This window comes from Anabas testudineus, chromosome 15 (genome assembly GCF_900324465.2).
Source record: "Anabas testudineus chromosome 15, fAnaTes1.2, whole genome shotgun sequence".
Classification (NCBI taxonomy): domain Eukaryota; kingdom Metazoa; phylum Chordata; class Actinopteri; order Anabantiformes; family Anabantidae; genus Anabas; species Anabas testudineus.
Genome location: NC_046624.1, coordinates 10,908,617 through 10,926,038, shown reverse-complemented (window position 1 = coordinate 10,926,038; position 17,422 = coordinate 10,908,617). Strand labels below are relative to the sequence as shown.

The window sequence follows — 17,422 nt, the reverse complement described above, 5'->3', positions numbered from 1 at the left end:
TTTACACTGTTTTTTGACTGAAGGGGAAGTGGCAGTACATGAATTAAGGGGAAAAAAAACCTTTTGAAGCAGAAATTAGTTAATTTTTCCCACTTTGAGTGGCACACATACAGACTCTTGTTACAGTTTGTGTTACAGTTTTGTCTATAAAACCACAGAGGGACTGATGATGCATTTGCATTTGTGTCACTCAGACTGGAATACACTACTTGTTGTTGTCCGATGTCACAGACTGATTTGACTTGTAAATGTGATGTGTAAAAGATGTGGACGTTCTGATGTTTCTTACGCACTACATTTCCACGTTAGTATTATTTACAGTTTAACAGCCCAAACAAACCTGTTTTCTCTATTTTTGATTAAATTTCAGACATATATTCTGCTTTGTTTAAAGAAAAAACACTCTCCTGTTGTTGGCTGAGAAAGAGAAATAATTTGATACCAACTGCTAGATTAAGAAACCTTTTCCTGTGCCCACATACATGTCTACACACCAGAAATCACCACTCATATCACATGTAGGAAGATCATTTAATGTGTAGGGGTGGAGATCACTCCTAACACAGAGGGGACGATAGCTTGCCTGTGTCCTGCACCTCCCTCAACTGTGTGATTGCACATTTTCTTGGTGTTTGTGGCGTTTGTGCAAGAGAAGTGGGCAGAAGTGAGAAGTGTACATCAGTAATAGAACGACAGTGCTGAGTAAAAAGGGGAAATTTTTGCTACATCCTTGAGAGAGAGCGTCTCACGGGTGTGTAGACTTGCTTTCCTGCAGATTTTTTTTGTTCATCGTCAGAAGTTGTTCGGACATTTTTGGAGTCATCTTTGTCGACCATGCCAAATTACACAGTGACTGTTGCCACAGGGAACCAGTGGTTTGCAGGGACAGACGACTATATCTACATTACACTGGTGGGCACGGAGCAGTGCAGCGAGAGAACGCTGCTGGACAAACCTTTGTACAATGACTTTGAGAGAGGGGCGGTAAGTGATGTTACACTGCTGCAGAGCTGCATAACGATGACTCTTTAACAATCGCATTCATTACAGTGAATCATAAACAACTCCACACAGATATTCAATGTATGAGTTTTTCTTTTGCTGCCATCAGTTTATTCTCATCAGACCACATGCAGTGACAGATACACTGTCACACCTAAAATTACAAATAATTGCTTAAGGAGAATCGCACATAAGAAGAGTTTATTTCTATAGCAGCTTTGCACATCACCTTTTGAAATAAAGTCAATCCATAAATAGAAACCTAAAATATGAGCTGAAAAAGAGCAGGTAATTGTGCTTCCTGAAACTTTCTCTACATTGCAAATGTCAAACGTGTTTAGTAGGTCACTGGCTGACAACATGACTATGAGTAAACAAGAGTTTTACAAAAACAAAACAAAGTTGACTTTTTTTTTTGCCTAATGAATTTTATATTAAAAGATAAAATCTACCTCTACTGTGTGGCTTTTTCATGTGTAGCCTCAGTGTGGTGAGAGATGTGAGGTGCCACTTCACATGTCAGATTTAGGAAACTTATTTGAATTTATTTATTTAATTCTTACAAAAACGTGCCACTTGATGTGAAATGCATTTCACCATTTCCCTTTTAGATAACGGCAGTTATGGAAAACCAACGAATGACATTTACTGAACGAACTTCTGAATTTATCAAGCATGTATTTAACAGTCCACTGAATTTGCAGGTGGATTCGTACGACCTGAAAGTTGATGAAGACCTGGGTGATATTGTGTTGGTGAAGATAGAAAAGAAGAAGTACTGGGTTCTTGATGACTGGTACTGTAGGTACATCACAGTCAAGACTCCGTCTGGAGACTACGTGGAGTTCCCTTGCTTCCGCTGGCTGGTGGATGACAAGGAAGTGGTGCTGCGAGATGGAAGAGGTGGTCATCATTTGTCTTTTTTGCTTAATAGACTACCTGCTGTTCAGTACAGTCAGACTCTGCAGCACAAAAACATACAATGTCTCTTTGTCCTGTGTCTTTTGTAGCACATCTACCCCAGGATGATAAAACAAGCCTGCTCAAGCAGCACAGACAAAAAGAGCTGGATTCAAGGAGAAAGACCTACAGGCAAGTTCACCCGACACGTGCGTTTGGTTTTTGCATCTTGTAGGAAACTGCTCACTAACAGCACTGCTGTGTTTTATAGATGGAGAGAATGGCAGCCAGGCTTTCCTATGAGCATAGATGCAAACAGACACAAGGATTTGCCCCGGGACATCCAGTTTGACAGTGAAAAGGGAGTGGACTTCGTACTGAACTACACTAAGGCGTACGTACTTTCCATGCTTTAGTAAAGCTTGGACAGATTGACAGTAGCTGTGAAGGAAGGTTGAAGTCATTAAAGACAGAGCAGAGTGAGTCAGTCGAGTGTTGGCCAGCGAGGTGCTTTTTAATGCAAAACCTTCAGGATATTATGATCAGATGTTGAGCTCTAATCTTATAACAGGCCTCTGTTTTCATGTCAGGGTTACCTGGAAAAACACAGGCGCTATTGTGTGTTTATCACCTGGGACATTTGCATTTCATTAAGGCATATGAACTTGCACTCAAACACAATGGTACAAAACAGATCCGAAACACAACTGTTTGTACTTTGCAGCAGTTCTGAAAAAGGTAAAAATGCCAGTTTTTTGAAAATGCAAATTATTCAGGCTGTGGAGTAGCGATGTGATGGAAGATAAGTCATGCCATGTTAGAAATGCTTCATCTTTTTGAGAAAAAATTACTAAGTAAATTTGCATTTCAGGCTTCTTGCTCCAAAACAATATAATATAAACAATAACGCATAACACTCTGCCAGAATCCATTTTTAATTGAAGTGTTTGATATGTTACACAAATGTAACTATGGAGACAAATATCATCATGATGTTAAAAAGGATGATGAAGATGATGATGAAAGAAAACTAATCATTTCCAGAATAGAAAACCTGTTTGTGAACCAGTTCATGCACATGTTCCAGTCCTCCTGGAGTGACTTCAGTGACTTTGAAAGAATCTTTTTGAGAATCAAAAACACAATCTCAGGTATGTTGTATTCTATTATTTTCTATCATATTCTATTCTATCATATTCTATTTAATTAAATTCTATTCTATTATATTATAGAGTATGTGATGCAACACTGGAAGGAGGACTTCATGTTTGGATACCAGTTCCTAAATGGGTGCAACCCTGTAATAATTGAAAAATGCACCAAATTACCTGAGAAGTTTCCTGTCACTCATGAGATGGTTTCTGTCAGCCTGGAGAGAGACATGACTCTGGAGCAGGAAATAGAGGTACTGGAGATATGGCTATGTTTCTATGGAACTTACAGTATTTTTTTCCATGTTAAAGATAAAAATGTCAGTGTTTTTTTGAAGAATATAACTAGAGAAAAACTTTACAAACTCTCTTTAATTGTCCCAACGTCATACCATGTAAAGCAATGTTCTGGCTCCAGGCAGGTAACATTTACATAGTGGACTACGAGATGTTAGAAGGGATCAATGCTAACAGCACAGACCCGTGCACACTGCAGTACCTGGCAGCTCCAATCTGTCTGCTCTACAAGAATGATCAGAACAAGATCCTGCCCATCGCCATACAGGTACAGTGACGATGACCAACAACAGGTTTTACATTATGATGGAAGCTTTATTTTTTTCCAGTATAAATCCACTTTCTAACTCATCGTCTGCCTTTTTCCAGCTCGGCCAGACGCCTGGTGAAGACACCCCAATCTTCCTGCCCACTGACAGTCAGTATGACTGGCTGCTGGCTAAGATCTGGGTCCGCTCAGCTGACTTCCAGCACCACCAGACTGTCACACACTTGCTCAGGACACACCTCATTACAGAGATGTTCGGTATCGCCATGTACAGGCAGCTCCCTGCTGTTCATCCTGTGTATAAGGTAAAACACTGAGTCACGAATTGTTTAACTGATCAACTGATTGCCTGAATGATTCACGTAGTGGTTTTACTCCTCCCAGCTTCTTATCCCACACATTCGTTTTACCATCGCCATCAACACCAAAGCCAGAGAGCAGCTCATCTGTGAGTGTGGCATCTTTGACAAGGTGAGTGTGTGAACCTGTAGAAGAGCAGTTTACAAAGAGGCCGCATGCATACATGAAAATAAATACATAAATAAATAAAGACCACACACATTAGCAGCAGGGATCGTGATGAGTGTCTTTCTTCTCCACCAAGGCAAATGCAACAGGTGGAGGTGGACATGTCCAGATGGTTCAAAAGGCCATGAAGTCTCTGACCTTCAGGTCTCTGTGCTTCCCTGATATGATTAAAGCCCGCGGGATGGAAAACAAGGACGAGCTGCCCACTTATTTCTACAGAGACGATGGCTACAGGGTGTGGGAGGCTACCAAGAGGTGAGGAGAAGTTCACTTTAGAGTTTGTGTCTTTGAGGCTTAGAACAGTCATGACAAAACAAATACTGAGAGCTGTGGAAACATTTCTACCCTGGCGTGCGTGCGAGTGTGTGTGTGTTTGTGTGTGTGTGTGTACGAAAGATACAAAATTACAGAGAGAGAAGTTAAAGCATTTTGATTTCCTTTATACGTGACTTGTGTCTTGTTTTACTTCTGGCAGCTTTGTGTCTGATGTGGTGCATATCTACTATACCAGCGATGAGAGGTTGCAGGGAGATGAAGAAATTCAAGCCTTCATTAAAGACGTGTGCAGCTTCGGGATGCAGGACTTTGATCACTGTGGTGGGTGTACATTGCAGGTGTCCTGCTGTATCATTTTTCTTTCAGCACTCCAAGAACCATTGAAAATGCAGCATCTAACAAAGTAGTATAGTCTTATTTATGAGGCTCAGTCCCTTTCAATATTTCATTAATGTAAGATTTTCTGAAGGAGACAGGTATGACAGAGAACAGACGGCATCAAATTCAGCTCTGCTGTGCCATAGACAACTGTTTTGAGGGTGAACACAGGAAACCACAGGATGTTTTATGATGTTGTCACTCACTGAGCTCCAGTGTTGTAATACCCTTCCTGTATTTCACCTATTTGCGTGCCCTGTGCACATACCTTTTTTTTTTTTAAATAGCAACTCTTACAAAAGAACGTGTGTTTTGAAAAGATTTAAGTTCACTTTGTGAGTTCTGTCTGCCCACAATCTGTGCATAGAGTTTCCCAAATCTCTGAACTCACGGGAGGAGCTGATAGAGTATCTGACTGTGATTGTGTTCACTGCTTCAGCTCAACACGCAGCAGTCAACTTCGGACAGGTGAGAACCTCGTATTCAACATTTTTTATGTTGTAAAAAATGTTCTAATGTTGTGAATGAATACTTGTAGATTGGGTAACATGTAATATGGACAGTTTTGACCACCAGGCTGTTTGGTTTCACAATTTCTGTGTATGCTCACATGCTTACATGGTTCTTACAACCTCGACTTAAGTAAAGAATCACTGGTTCAATCTTTTAATGATGTGTTATATTACATAAAATCTATCCGACTTAAGTTCTGAAATGTGCTTGTGTAATTGTCCAAATGCACATACTGTGTTTCTGCGTACACCATCTAGTATGATTGGTGTTCCTGGATCCCCAACGCTCCATCTACCATGCGGAAGCCTCCACCCAACAAGAAGGGCTTGGCTAATGTGAACATGATCATCGAGAGCCTCCCTGATCGCGGACGCTCGAGCTGGCACCTAGGGGCCGTCTGGGCCCTGAGCCAATATCAGGAAAATGAGGTATGGAAAGTGCAGTCAATCACTGCACACATGGACGTGCACGTATCGTTCTTCACCGGCTCGTTTTAAGGATCATTAGCTTGTTACAAATGAAACATTTCATATTTCCGCCAAGAACAGTCCATCTGCACCAAATGTCTTTGTTGTTGCAGACTAAATGACCCATCTTCTCTCCCGTCCTGCAGCTTTACCTGGGCATGTATCCTGATGAGCACTTCATAGAGAAGCCAGTAAAGGCGGCCATGGAGAAGTTCAGGAAGCAGCTGGCAGAGATCTCCCGCTCCATCAAGATGAGGAATGAGGGGAAGAAGCTGCCATACTATAACCTGTCTCCTGACAAAATCCCAAATAGTGTTGCTGTTTGAGGAATAAAACTCACTTGTGAGGAGATGATGTCCCTCCTTACAACTAGCACAATGACACAGCGATTGTGCCGTTGCTGACCTGTCTACATACGCTGTTAGAAAGATCTATATTGCTGTATATTCAAATGCATTTGTGCCAAAATCTGTGAATTTCCAAACTTCAGTTTTGATTTTCAATTTGTTTTTTGCCACTTGTTTGAGTGAAATAAACTGTTAAGACCTGCTCTTTTTTCAGGACATAACAGCCAAACCTGGATAAAATATAAAACTCATGTGCAAGTTATATGTGTAATAGTGTCACCACTACTAACAGATCCGGTTGCACTAACATTTAAATTCAGATGCATACATTGTGAAAGACATAGAGGTAAAAGTAAAAGTAAGTTTTATTTGGTTCTTTTTAATTCTACATACTTTGTTCAAACATGGGAAATTAAACTGAAAACACATCAATATATCTCTTAAAAACAAAAGTACTTTTTACCAAATTCTTTACAGTTACTATTCCAAAGTAAATTCACAGACAAACTTGTGGAATGATATCATAAGACAGGGGAACAGTCATATATGTTCAAGTCCAGTCAGTAGTAAACAAATGTAGCTTTGTGCAAGTTACACTATTCCCAGACATAATATCGTTTAAGCAACAGGGCAAAGAGACAGAAACATCAAGACTTAAAAGCTACCAGTCTACACTTTCTACTCATAGGAGCCAGCTCCTATGAGTAGAAAGTTAAAAAACTGTATGTCCATGAATTCCATGTTGATTTTAGTTGGAAAACATGAAATGTTCAAAATGAATGCTGTAGTTGAGTGTCTATTTAAAACTGAATTTAACAAGCTATTTAACTCATTAAAAAAAGTGGGAAGGAAGAGTATATGTTCACATAAGTCACAAGTTAAGTGCAAAACACACATTTACGCCTGGGAATAACTGTAAGTTACATAAAATCACTAATGAAAGGGGTTTATAAATGAACAAAATTTACTCACTTTTCTTTTAAAAATAAATACAACACAAAATGAAGAAATAATCTGTTATACCCAGAGGACTACTCTGGACATTAAACACCAGTACATAACTACTGAATAGAACAACAACAAAAGGGTAATTGCACTTTTTATCTGTCTAATTGCACTGAGCCTCACATCCCGATCGCACCCAAGTTTAGAGAAGCTTCTAGTTACTAGGACTTAATCCAACAACGACGCCCTCGGCTCATGTTATGTATTAAAATTACAACAGACTCCAGATCTCAAGTCACCATGGGGCATATACACAAGTACAGTTTGTACTGTTGCAAAAAAAACAAACCATGTTGATATAATTTATTGCTGCCGCTGAGCAGTAATTGTCAGGTATGTTGTTGGACCATCATTGTTCACAGACTGGTATCAAAGACAGTTTTTAAAAAGATGTGTGCTGCTGGAATGGCTATGGGGCTCAACATGAGCCTGGCATCGCTGTGCTCTCACATACACAAAAAGCACTTACAATGACTGTAAGCCCCAAAACACGTTGCCCTGAGAAATCCACTGCTGCCTATCTCAGATGGTGGCGCCAGCTCCTCTCCAGCAGATTGCGCACCAGTCAGATCATCAATACGTCACCATATAGACGGTGCACTGCACAGCAAAGCAAAGTGTGGATGTATTGCATTGTTTTTATTGCAAAATAAATGATGGAGTTGTTCCTTAATGTAATGACCTGCAGTGACATTTACCACACTAATCTAAACGAGGCTGCTTCAATATTTAAACTGACTATTTGTGACACAAATGAGATAAGATCGGAGTCAAAACAGTCAAATAGAGGCTAAATGTTTTCTGCCTTGTGATTAAGTACTAAAATAGCCCGCCTCCACCACGTGACAAGACTCTCACCAGAAGAAACCGACCGACACTGAATCGTCTGTTTGGATGAAATGCTTGGTAATGTCTTGTCATGTTGAAACATCTGCTCTGACACGTGATAGTCTGCTGAAATGTGTTAACATAACTGCAGAGGTGGAGTGCGAAGGTCTTCACCTGCACGATAAAGCTTTATTTAAGCAGTGGAGTCTGTTTTTACATATCCTTGGGGTTAATTGGTGTGCGCTGTGTGCACATGTTTGAAGCGACAGGCAGACTAAAAACGGGTAGCTGTGGATTTCTCAAGGTGTATTAAATGGCTTAGCAAAGAATAATAAAAAAAAAAAACTGCACACGGACTATCACACTGTAAATACTGTGTCATTTGCATGATAGAAAAACATGAGCGATGCTGTTTATGCCAAGAGGCTCTCATTATGACCAAGACATGGAAATCATCTTGCAATTTCCTGTGACCAGTAAAAATTGTTTTTTTTTTTTTTTGTTTTGTTTTTGTTTTTTGTTTTTTTAATCATTTTTTAAAAAGTTTACATTCTCAAAGCCTTCACAAAGTTTGTGTTGGGACAGAGGAGTCATGTGGCTGGATTTTCCATTATACATTAGAGCACTGAGCCTGGACTTTCATATTCGAAACAAACTTTCTCAGTTTGGACTTAAACATTCAAATGTTTCTTTCAGCACGATTCCCTTTTTTTTTTTTACCCAGATTCCTTTTTTCTCATCCATGCGTGGGTTTATACATTAGTTTGTGTGCATATGAGGAAACTCAGAGTCAAATAATACCAACATTTCCAGGTTTGTCTGAATGTGCTCTCCCTGTATGTGGTATCCCCAATATAAGACTTAAGTAATATTAAAGAAAAAAAACAAGGAGCTGAGGAAAGGGAAGGGGGCCGTTGTGGGAACTAAAAAACAAAAGTGCTTTGATGCATGTCCAGATCAAGGCCCGGTCAGATCCAGACCAGCACAGACTTGACAGACCACAGCAACGGAGATGGCAGTAGCTGGAATTCTCCAGAAATCCGATGCACAACGCTACATACAGATCCATGGTAGCTTAGCCCAAAACGAACAAATCCAACAAACCCACAAGCAAACAAACCACACACCAGAGATGGGTAGACCTCCAGAGCCATTTGAGTCTATTTTGTCTCAGTCCTGCTCTGCCAGAGGTGTACACACAAGTGCGTGCGTGTGTGTGTGTGTGTGTTTGTATAGTGTGGTGTGCGTCAGGCCTCTTGAGACATTTACAGAAGTCAGTAAAAACCATCCGGTCGTGGGAAAGGAAAGAGGCAAGAGTGTGGACTGTGGGTGCAGGTGGAGGAAGTAATAAGGTCTGATAGGAGGAATGTAGATACAAGAACAAGAAGATAGTTGTGGTGTGTCTGTCTCTGTAGATTTTAGGAACATAAGATGCCCAGAGGAGGACCAGGACGACCAGGATGGGTCATTCTGGGATCAGAGAAAGAGGAGTGTGTGGTTGTTCCTCAGTCAAAAAGTTTCCATGGCTGCTACTCTTCACTGTGGGCCTGTTTGTGTGTGTGTGTAGCATGTGTAGGACAGCTAATGGCGTGGATTGAGTGGTCAGACATGGAGCACCTCCATACTGTAGTCCTCTGTCTCTGTGTACTGGGAGGAGTTTGTGTCCGACTGGGTCTGGGCCAAAGCCTCCTTGTTCTCAAGATTCGGCTCCACAAGAGGTGGCTTCTCCAGCACCAGCTTTTTACACATGTCCGGCCGATTCTGGACATATATGACCCGGTTGTAAGCTTTCAGTCTCTTCCATAGATGGATGTAGACTTTGCACTGGACGTACATGAACACCAGTCCACCTGTAAAACCAATGGCTACCACCACTAGCTTGGTCCAGAAAGGCCATTCGAGGATTCCTGAGGGACAGATAATAAACACAAAAGACAAATACACAAGTCAAACAAAGTGTGTGATAAAAAAGTATTGCACAATAAAAGTGACAGTGTACAGTTTAGTACATGTACTTTATGTATACTCTTTAATTTCAGAAGATTGCAAGGTCACAATGCACAAGTTCACAAGAAGCAGAGGAATGGCTCAATAAGCTTCTGCAAATTTAACTCCTATTTCTGTGGATCATTCAACATATCAGCCCTGAACTACAATTTGCATTAACAGGGAAGATATGTAGTTGGTAAAACTGCCATACAATGCACTGACAATGTATGAAAGCCAAATGGACAGAACAATATTACAATGTCTGTACTGTTCTTTAGGATGCAGGGTAACTATAAAGGCCGTTCGCTGTTATTGCAAATTTTTCATCTGTTACATTACTGCAGCCCATTCTATTATACTATGGAATTAATTTCATTGTGATTTTCGTTAAAATAGCTACATAGATGTTAAATACATACATATAAAAATGCAATTTCCAGATGGTTTATGTTTATTTAGGTCAAAATCGGGTCCCTGTACGTGTGGTAATGAAGGACAGCTGGTGCATAAAATGACATATGGTATGATACAATAGCATCTACTGTAAGAGATTTTGTGTATACTATAAATGTTTCCCAACTAAAAAATACTCTACATCACACAAAGTAAACTGGTAATGTAATCATATTTTAACAGGCTGTGATAAAGGATTTTATCAACACTTACAACTCTAATACAATTAACATGACCAAAAAATGAACATGAGGTTAATTATTTCTTTCATTTTTAATTATTTAAAGCCATTTTTAATGCCATAGCAACATGAATAGAAAGAAAGAGAGTGGCCTGGGGATTCAGGTGTCATGACCTGCAACATCCCAAATTCTTTTCCGCATATAGTAGCTGAGCCTCAACTCTTACATGTCTGCATTCATTAAGTTGGAAGGCAGCGTGAACAGGCAGCATAGGGAAGGCAAAGGGGTTTAAAGTGCAGTGGCAAAGGCACTGGATACAGCTGACAGAGAGGCTGACGAGGGAAACACAGTTTTAAAGTCAAAAGGTTAAAGATGAATTGTTTACCTGGGATTCTTCCGGCTGCATGAGTGAAAAGAGTGTACGCATCATGTATTACCAAGGCACACAAACAGATTAGGAGAAAAGGCAAAGTGCAGTGAAGTCAATTTTTACAGTTGCACACTTAAGGAAGTAATTCATCATGCAATCATAATCATTCAATCTGCTTGACAAATCAACATACAGTAGTTAATAAAATACATTTCAAGGTGCATTAGGGCCAACTCTGCTGTAATCTTTGAAAGCAATTTAAGAGCAAAAAACATAACTGTGGTTCGATGTGACTTGGCAGAAGACAGACAAGACTGGTGAGGAACTATTAGTAATCACCATGGTGATTGAACCTGACAGCCCTCGGGGACTCTAACAAGTCTGAATCATCAGGTTGGACTAAACAGGCGCAGCCTGCTCTTCCATCTGTACTCAGCCTCAGAAGCACCAGATATGCCAGAGAGGAATGAGTGGCAGGACACAAAGTGCCAGCAGATCCTGTAACAGCTCATCATTAAAGCATCCTTCTCCAGTTTTAGCCCAGATAAAGAGAGCCCATCTTTCACATTATTTCTATTACAAATACTGCTGATCACTTAAGGTCATGATGGATGTGAGGAGCAATCCGAGCTCTTGGGGCTGCGACAGAAGCTTATATTGTTTTAATCTTATTCTTCGTTTTGTAAGGAGAGTAATCCCCTACCAACTACTTGCTGGATTAATGCCTGTAGCTTTTACAGTCAGTCAGCACCAGCTTCCAGTTTGGCACTGAAACATAATACTGCTGAAAAATGATGACAGAAAATCCTTGAATGAATAGTCTGGCATTTTGAGAAGTATGTTTATTCATGTTCTCTGCTGATGATAGATGACAGGATTGATACCACATTCATACCTGAATACTAAACATGATGCTGCAGCCTGAAGTCTGTAGCTTTATATTTACTATATAGACTTTGTGAATAAGACCATTCCTTTAAAACGTATACTTGAATGTTAATCATGCAGTGACCTTCAGCTTAGTCATTTTAATTCATACCACACACACGTGGAAACTGAACTAACCTCCTCGATGAAATAAAGAATCGAAATCGCCTAGCTAGCTTCACTCTGAAAGTTTTAATGTCAATATGCATCTTCAAATAATAAATCCAAATATAAAACAGTGGCAATAAAAAGTATGTGAACCTTTTGGAATTTCATGCTTTTTTTGCATTAATTTGTTATAAAGTGTGATCTGATCTTCATCTAAGTCAAGAGTATCAACAGATATAATGTGCACAACAAACATTCCTTAAGATAAAGAAGCAACCCCGAGTGACAGCCAAAGACTTGAAGGCATCTTTGGAACTGGCTAACATCTGTGTTCATGAGTCTACAGTAGGTAAAACATCGAAGTAGCAGGGTGTAATGACAGGACGGCACAAAGGAAGTAGCTGGTTACTAAAAAGAATATTGCTGCATGCCCAAAATTTGCGAAAGAGCACGTTGGCACTCCACAGCAGTGTTGGCAAAATGTTTTGTGTCCTGATGAAACTATATTGAACTATTAAGAAAGATAATCCACAGCACTGCATCTGGCATAAAAAGGTCACTAAGGTCTTTATGGTTGAATAAAGACTTTTATTACACTTAGATGAAGATCAGATCATGTTTTATGACAAATTAATGCAGAAAACCACAAAATTTCAAAAGGTTCAGATACTTTTTTGCCACTTTGTATATATATAAATAAATCTTTCATCTATTATAATTGTATTGTGGGTCTGAAGAACTGAATTGGACTGAGTGGAGAGTCCAGGCAATAAAAGTAAATAGCTAATGCTTTTACACATTTGTTCAGCCCTGACTTTTATGCCTACTGAGTTTCTGCAAGTGAATTACGCCCACATACAGTATATTCCAGTCTTAGAGAACATTTCACACTATTCACACTCCCACCACTCAACAGTGCACACTACTAGTTTAAGCAGATGTGTCATTAAATACTGCACATGAATGATTGGGTGATGGTGGATGAATTGAGGAACAACACTACATCCAACACACAATGAGATTGTGTTAATACTTGTGTGTGTGTGTGTGTGTGTGTGTGTGTGTGTGTGTGTGTGTGTGTGTGTGTGTGTGTGTGTGTGTGTGTGTGTGTGCTCCTGAGTCAGTGCTGACCTTGTCTGATTTCCTCTGCTGTTCTGTCGATTAGAACATAGAGTGACCACACCACGCAGGTGATGGCGATGACGTGGAAGGTGACCGAACACATGATCTTCCTTCTCTCACTCGCTGTCATCTGTAGCTTCTCCCACTGCAGCAGAGAAGACAAAATGAGGACAGCTGAGAGGTTTAAAGGGGCACACACTATGTGTTTATGCAGAGAAACACATGCATACTTTCAAACACACTTAAAACTTAAAGCAATTCAACTATTGTCTCTCTCTGGTGTTTTCTGGAGCAGCTCAGAGTATGAGCTAAATATTTGATGGAGAGCATTCACCTGTTGTGACTGAGATCCAGCACAACATAATACATCTTGGCAGTGCGAATAAGAGGAGAAAAGTGGCATGAGGCACTCATTGCACAGAGGCCAGGTACCCTGATGCCTGCCAGACAATTTAGTTAATGTACTGTAACACACTTGTCTGTCACTGGCTGCATACTCAGGAAATGAGGCTAGTGATACAAAGAAAATACAAAATAACAAAGCTAGTAAGATAAATAAGCCGCACGTGCTCTACCGACATCCAGATTCAAATATTCAGAAATGAAATTAAACAATCTCTGGGTCACTCTGACAGGAACTCAGTGTTGCAGAATGAGATTCAATCAAGCATCCTTTGGTAAACACTTCATCCCAAGACCAATATCCTCATCACAAAATTCTTTGCGCCCTCACATACAAATACCATCAGTGTTCGCCAGTGGGATTCAGAAGCTATTAACAGCAGAGCATTTGTTTAAGGCCTTTTGTGTAGCTAATGAAGGGTGGAGGCATTTTAATTAGAGTGTCCTGCTATCTCCAAGCTACAGCGATTGATAAGAGCCATTAATGGAAGTGCACTGCCTCTAAACCACTTGAAATGAATCAGCCCCCCCACCACCAGAGGTTCCTCTTATGAAAACGGCTTCAAAGCTCAGTGTCATGCCTGTTTTATAGACGTGACAGATTGGAGACTTCTTTTGGCATTTTCAGCTTCTTAACAAAGGAGCGATGTGAGTTTAGCTGACACGATGACACCCTGAGACTGAAATAACAAACACAAACAGTAATGACTTTACATTCCACTATAGATGTATATATGTACATATATCAACGTTGTCTTACCTTGCGCAGGGGTTTGAGCTTGGTCTCCATGATGAACTCATATTTACAGAGCTCACAGCAGCGAGTGTCAGAGCTCTTGATCCACTGCTGCAGACAACCCTGGTGGACGAAGCGCAGGCTCCCTGTGCAGTGGCAGGGTGTGATCAGAGGACTCTCGTCATCTCCTTCACAGTGACAAATCCTGCAGGAGCAAAAGAATACTGTCAACACTAAGCTAGAGGCAAGATAGCTGTAATAGAAGGAAGACAGGGGAGAGGAAAGATCAAAAAGAGAAAAGTTGGCAGGCAAAGCTGACAGATATTTCCAGAAACTTGAGCAAACTTGAGTTTTGGAACATATCTGAGAAAACTTGTAGCATTCTCCTGAAGTATGTACAAGACTGTGTTTACAAAATTCTCATTTATTCCACACCTGCCACAGATATAGACTCTCGGCAGATGGGAATATAATTTTACAAATTTAAAAGCATATTAACACCTGGAACGCAGACCACAACACATATCCCACATGGATAAACTCAATCAAGACAAAGTAATTTGATTCAAGGCACTTCATTTGCAAATCAAAATGACATTTTCAGAAAATAATCTTCTGTGTTCTTGCAACGTCGCAGCACAAAATTGTGCTACAGAAAATCTAATTTCAGATACCCTGCAGTGGGGGCAGTACCAATTTTAGTTTCACTGTTGGGAGAACTCCAACAAGTCGCCTGAAAAAATTATGTATACAAGGAATGCAAACATCAGCGATGTGGCATTCAATCATCAGTGGTTCCCAAGCTTTTGTTTCAGACATGCCACCACAGACCTCTCACATGAAGTCAGGTACGTCATCATCAACACGCCCTGTCATGTCACACAAGTTCCTAATAAATTTGAAATTGGATGATGCCAGTAACTATTTAGTACACACGACACCTTGTAGATATTTTAATTAAATGACTGTTTCTCTATGACAAGCTGAGCTACTCTATAATCCCCATGTGACCACTGACAACAGGAGTACCTCCTATCGGGCACAACTACTGTTTAGGAACCATTGCAACCACAAACACTGACCTAAAAAAATAACCTTATCTGAAATTTTTATCTCAAGCCTGGTATTTGTCACAAGGCCCCTACAAGCAATTGCATTCAATTTAACAGGCAGACAACTGGAACATTCGATTAGGTGTCTCTAAGGACTGCTGGACAGGTTTTTCTGTGAGAGGAACCAATCACATGTGTAATGTCAGAACAAAGTGGTCCCTCTCTCCTCCTCAAGATCACATTTATTGGACACTGTCTGGAAGTTTGGAGGACAGCATCTATTAGTCACTCACACTAAGGAGGAGTGTATTTGTCTGAGTCTGTCTGTTCAGCTTAAGTTAAAATGTGTCTGTTCAGCTGCCAGCAAGAGAGTTGGAGTGTGTGTGTGTGTGTGTGTGTGTGTGTGTGTGTGTGTGTGTGTGTGTGTGTGTGTGTGTGTGTGTGTGTGTGTGTGTGTGTGTGTGTGTGTTAGAGAGAGATTTCAGGTTGTGTACATACTTTCATCAGTAAGTCAATTGCAGTCTGCAAAAGCAGTGAGTTTGAGTGGTTATTTGGAGAAGGTTATTAGAGTAACCCATTACCTCAGTCACAGTGAGTGAACATCACATGCACACACCTGACTTGGAGGAAACAGAAGCTAAAGTCGTTATGATCTCAGAATTCAGTGTCAGGACATCTTGTTGTCGCTCTTCAGATCAGACCTGAGTCCTCGGAAAATGAGTAATAAGCACCCAAATCAGCTGCTACTTGTTCCACCACGACCACACTTTGATTAAAGGTCAGGTCGAGGTGTCTGGCTAGACTAACAGAGCAATAGTAAAAGGGAGGAAAATCTCTTGTAGTGTGGAATAAAATGCACATGATGTCCCCACAGAGCCTTAAAACTCAAACAAGGCCAGGCAAGGGCAGGGGAACGCAACCTATTGTTCAAATCAATAACCAACCACTTTCTACCAACAGATGCATAAACCAGGAAAAGGCATCTGTGAAGAAGAAACAAGCAAACAAAAGCATAGATAAGGGTGCAGAAGGAGAGGAGAGAGAAAGAGAGTGTGTTCAAATGGGATTGTCCTGATCCCGGTTCAGAGGAGGATGAGAGTACACATGCACACCCACATGCATCACATCCACATCCACACGTGAGAAAGTGAGCGAACAAGATCATGTCTATTTCCAGGCGTCACTGATCTGGCCAAAGTGTTACAAGATTAAAAGACAACGTGAACGAAGCAGGATAAAAACAGGTCATTCCTATGAGTTTCTCACCCAGAGGAGGAGGTGGAGAGAGAGAGAGGAGTGAGGACAGAGGGATTAAAGGATAGATGAGACACAATTAACATCTCTGAAAGAGGCTTTTTTTCCTATTGGTTGTGACTTGGCTGCCTTACCCGTTTTCATGGATTGTAAAATAATAAAGTGCAGGTTCTTATCCCACACACAGTGTACTCATATTTCAATAAATAAAATAATTAAATTAGCTTGAGGACTTGGAGTCTCTCGGTGCTCAAATCTGACTTGCTTGTGTCAAGATTTGAGAGATTATTCTAATGTAAGTATAAGCGTAGGAGGAGATAACCATGGAAAAATGGCACCAGATTGTTCCAATCAGTATATATATCCATATATGAGTAAAGGGAACTGAAGGGAGGTTTTTGATAAATTTCATGTAGGCTGTGGCCACGATTGGATATAAATGCTTCAAAAAGCACTTAAAAGACGCAAATCTCGCAAACACAGCACAGAAAATTTCAGCTTTGTCAGTCGGTGTAACATACATCCAAGCATTAAAGAGATTAACATAATAATCCAAAATCATCTTGCAAATTTTGAGCTAAATTAGGTGCATGTGTGTCAGCCGCAGCACATTCCAAGCACCGTTAGGCATGGGCGGGAAGTTAAAATTTAATTTGCATCACTCGAGCAGCCAAAACGCACCCTGTTTAACAGTAATTTTAAGATGGCAGAGGCGCCGTTAGAGTATGTCAACATTAAAATGTGAGAAGAAAAACAGAAATCACAAGCACCACAAGCTGAGAGGGAAACAAGCTCGGCAGCATTACAGCACTGGCGAGGCATTCACTTTCTTCCTGTTCCCTGGTGTGTCCTCGTAATGTTCTCCTG

The 17,422-nt window shown here is 40.5% G+C and overlaps 2 protein-coding genes across 10 annotated transcripts in view; one reads left to right on the top strand and one right to left on the bottom strand.

Annotated features, from left to right (window-relative positions):
• Positions 1-42: 42 nt before the first annotated feature.
• On the top strand, positions 43-7,421 carry alox5a (arachidonate 5-lipoxygenase a). The gene is made up of 14 exons (XM_026355363.1): positions 43-984; positions 1,707-1,905; positions 2,013-2,094; positions 2,174-2,296; positions 2,947-3,053; positions 3,135-3,307; positions 3,472-3,618; positions 3,720-3,923; positions 4,003-4,089; positions 4,223-4,401; positions 4,622-4,743; positions 5,168-5,268; positions 5,571-5,741; positions 5,927-7,421. The coding sequence occupies exons 1-14, from the start codon at positions 835-837 to the stop codon at positions 6,104-6,106; spliced, it is 2,025 nt and encodes a 674-aa protein (XP_026211148.1). The 5' UTR covers positions 43-834; the 3' UTR covers positions 6,107-7,421.
• Positions 6,475-17,422, bottom strand: part of march8 (membrane-associated ring finger (C3HC4) 8) — a 67,906-nt gene continuing 56,958 nt past the window's right edge. For 7 of the 9 annotated variants that reach the window (XM_026355366.1, XM_026355369.1, XM_026355367.1 and 4 more), the window contains 4 exons: positions 14,274-14,454; positions 13,121-13,256; positions 10,970-10,984; positions 6,475-9,867 (listed from right to left, as the gene is read on the bottom strand). In XM_026355366.1, the coding sequence (XP_026211151.1) occupies positions 9,563-9,867; positions 10,970-10,984; positions 13,121-13,256; positions 14,274-14,454 (637 nt within the window). In that variant the 3' untranslated portion in view covers positions 6,475-9,562. The remainder of the gene's footprint in view (positions 9,868-10,969; positions 10,985-13,120; positions 13,257-14,273; positions 14,455-17,422) is intronic. The other 2 variants (XM_026355372.1, XM_026355374.1) reach the window with 1 other exon arrangement.

Coding starts and splice junctions, on each gene's coding strand:
- alox5a (XM_026355363.1), top strand. CDS start 835: ATGCCAAATTACACAGTGACTGTTGCCACAGGGAACCAGTGGTTTGCA. Junction 3,924..4,002: donor CTGTTCATCCTGTGTATAAG/GTAAAACACTGA, acceptor TACTCCTCCCAG/CTTCTTATCCCACACATTCG. Junction 5,269..5,570: donor CAGCAGTCAACTTCGGACAG/GTGAGAACCTCG, acceptor TACACCATCTAG/TATGATTGGTGTTCCTGGAT.